The sequence below is a fragment of the Limulus polyphemus genome, unplaced genomic scaffold (genome assembly GCF_000517525.1).
Source record: "Limulus polyphemus unplaced genomic scaffold, Limulus_polyphemus-2.1.2 Scaffold1361, whole genome shotgun sequence".
NCBI classification, from domain to species: domain Eukaryota; kingdom Metazoa; phylum Arthropoda; class Merostomata; order Xiphosura; family Limulidae; genus Limulus; species Limulus polyphemus.
The window spans coordinates 161,004-162,976 of NW_013666971.1; the positions used below are offsets into that span (position 1 = coordinate 161,004).

A 1,973-nucleotide genomic window follows, 5' to 3' on the forward strand; every position below is an offset into this window, starting at 1 on the left:
AAATGTCACACCTGAACGCTCACATCCTTTTTAATTATGTTTGAAATTATGAACATTGCTCAACATCATGAAAATTAAACCTTATTTTCAATAAGCAATCCTGAAAAATATTTGGGGGTGCTTAACTTTTTTCCAGGTGTATATTTGTTTAGTTAATACTGTACTTATTAAGAAGGACTATATTGTTTACTTTTTTACAGAGTAACAATTTAATTTAAATTATTAGAATTTTATCTTTTCTGGAGAATAAGTACCATACTGGGGCATTTGTTAAATATTATTTTAAGACCCATAATAAATCTATTGATGATTTTTTATGGTTGTTAAATAAAATGGTTATATTTTCCTAGATGAGTTGAACTCAGTATGCCAGTTAAGAAGGATGCAGGCTTTTCAACTTTTCCCAGACATGTTTTGATTTCTTTAAGTGAAACCCATCAAACTTCTAAGAATACAACATCAGGTAGGACTGAGACACGTATGAAAAGTCGTTATTTTGCAGTTTTGGTGTTTCTTTTCATCTTCTTCCTTTGTATGATAGCTCATTTCTCACACTGGGAGAACTTGGAGGATCCAGAGCTTTGTCTGGATAGTTATCACAATGAAGAAATAATTAATTTAGACATACTGAGGGAAAGAGTTCATTTTATTCAAACTAAACGACGGTTACCACAAGTAATTATTATTGGTGTGCGTAAAGGAGGCACCCGAGCTCTTCTAGAATTCCTTAATGTTCATCCCATGATTCAGAAATCTTCAGAGGAAGAGCATTTTTTTGATAATGATGCTAGGCATTCCCTAGGCTTGGAATGGTATCGTCGAAAGATGCCTTTCTCTTTTCCTGGACAGATCACTATTGAAAAAAGTCCAGCATATTTCATCACTGATAAAGTACCAGAACGCATCCATGAGATGAACAGTTCTATTAAATTACTTCTTATTGTCAGGGATCCAGTGACTCGTTTGATTTCAGATTATTCTCAACTTGCAGCTAACAAGGCTAAAAAAGGGAAACCCCTTCCACCCTTTGAAGAACTAGTCTTTAAGTCGGATGGTCAGGTCAATATGAACTATAAGGCTGTAAAAATCAGTATGTATTCCATTTACTTGAAAAAGTGGCTAAAAGTTTTTAATGACAATCAGATCTTGGTTGTAAGTGGAGACCAGCTCATAAGTGATCCATTCTTAGAGTTAAAGCAAATTGAAGATTTTTTAGGCCTCAAACATTACATTAAAAGGGAAAATTTCTACTACAACAAGACAAAAGGATTTTTTTGTGTCCGAAATGAAACCTTGGACAAATGCTTGAATGACAGTAAAGGCCGAAAGCACCCTGTGATCCCATCTGTTCTTATTTCTAAGCTTAGACGCTTTTATACTCCATACAACAGAGAATTTTATCGGGCAGTAGGCAGAAGTTTTGCGTGGCTAGAAGAATAGCACATATTAATGTTTTATTCTTATTATCTTCTTCTCGTTAACTTGGAAATTATTTGTGTGTGTTTATATATATATATATTTTTTTTTTATTATGTCTAGTTCTTAAAAAGGAGTAGCTGGCTACTAGTAATTCGACTCTACAATTTTTAAGCAACAAACCGAGATGCTTAGTTTTTAAACATACAAGCTTACAATGTCAGTTAAAACAAGTTGTATTTCTTTCAGTCAAAGAATGAATTAGCTAAAAATTTTGATATTCAGACTTAAATCGTTAAAGTTTAGTCACCAAATTTAATGTTAGACTTGAAATTACTTTCTTTTTTTTCATGATTTCAAATTGTAATATTTAAATATACATCTGTTTTGTAGAAATTTTGGATAAATATACTTAAATCATTTGAATGAAAAGTTTCTCTACAACATTTGTGAACTGTAGAGGACAAAGTTATTTACTTTAGTTCATATCTACGAGACTTGGAAGCATTATAAGTTTTATCTTGGGTTTTTATGTAACTGTCTTTAAAGCTTTTCAG

The 1,973-nt window shown here is 31.9% G+C and overlaps 1 protein-coding gene across 1 annotated transcript in view; it reads left to right on the forward strand.

Annotated features, from left to right (window-relative positions):
- The window catches only part of LOC106463255 (heparan sulfate glucosamine 3-O-sulfotransferase 1-like), a 20,799-nt gene extending 19,302 nt beyond the window's left edge, over window positions 1–1,497 (forward strand). Inside the window, exon 3 of the mRNA XM_013923265.2 lies at window positions 351–1,497. Coding sequence (XP_013778719.1) covers window positions 367–1,440 — 1,074 coding nt within the window. The 5' untranslated portion in view covers window positions 351–366 and the 3' untranslated portion in view covers window positions 1,441–1,497. The remainder of the gene's footprint in view (window positions 1–350) is intronic.
- Window positions 1,498–1,973: the final 476 nt, after the last annotated feature.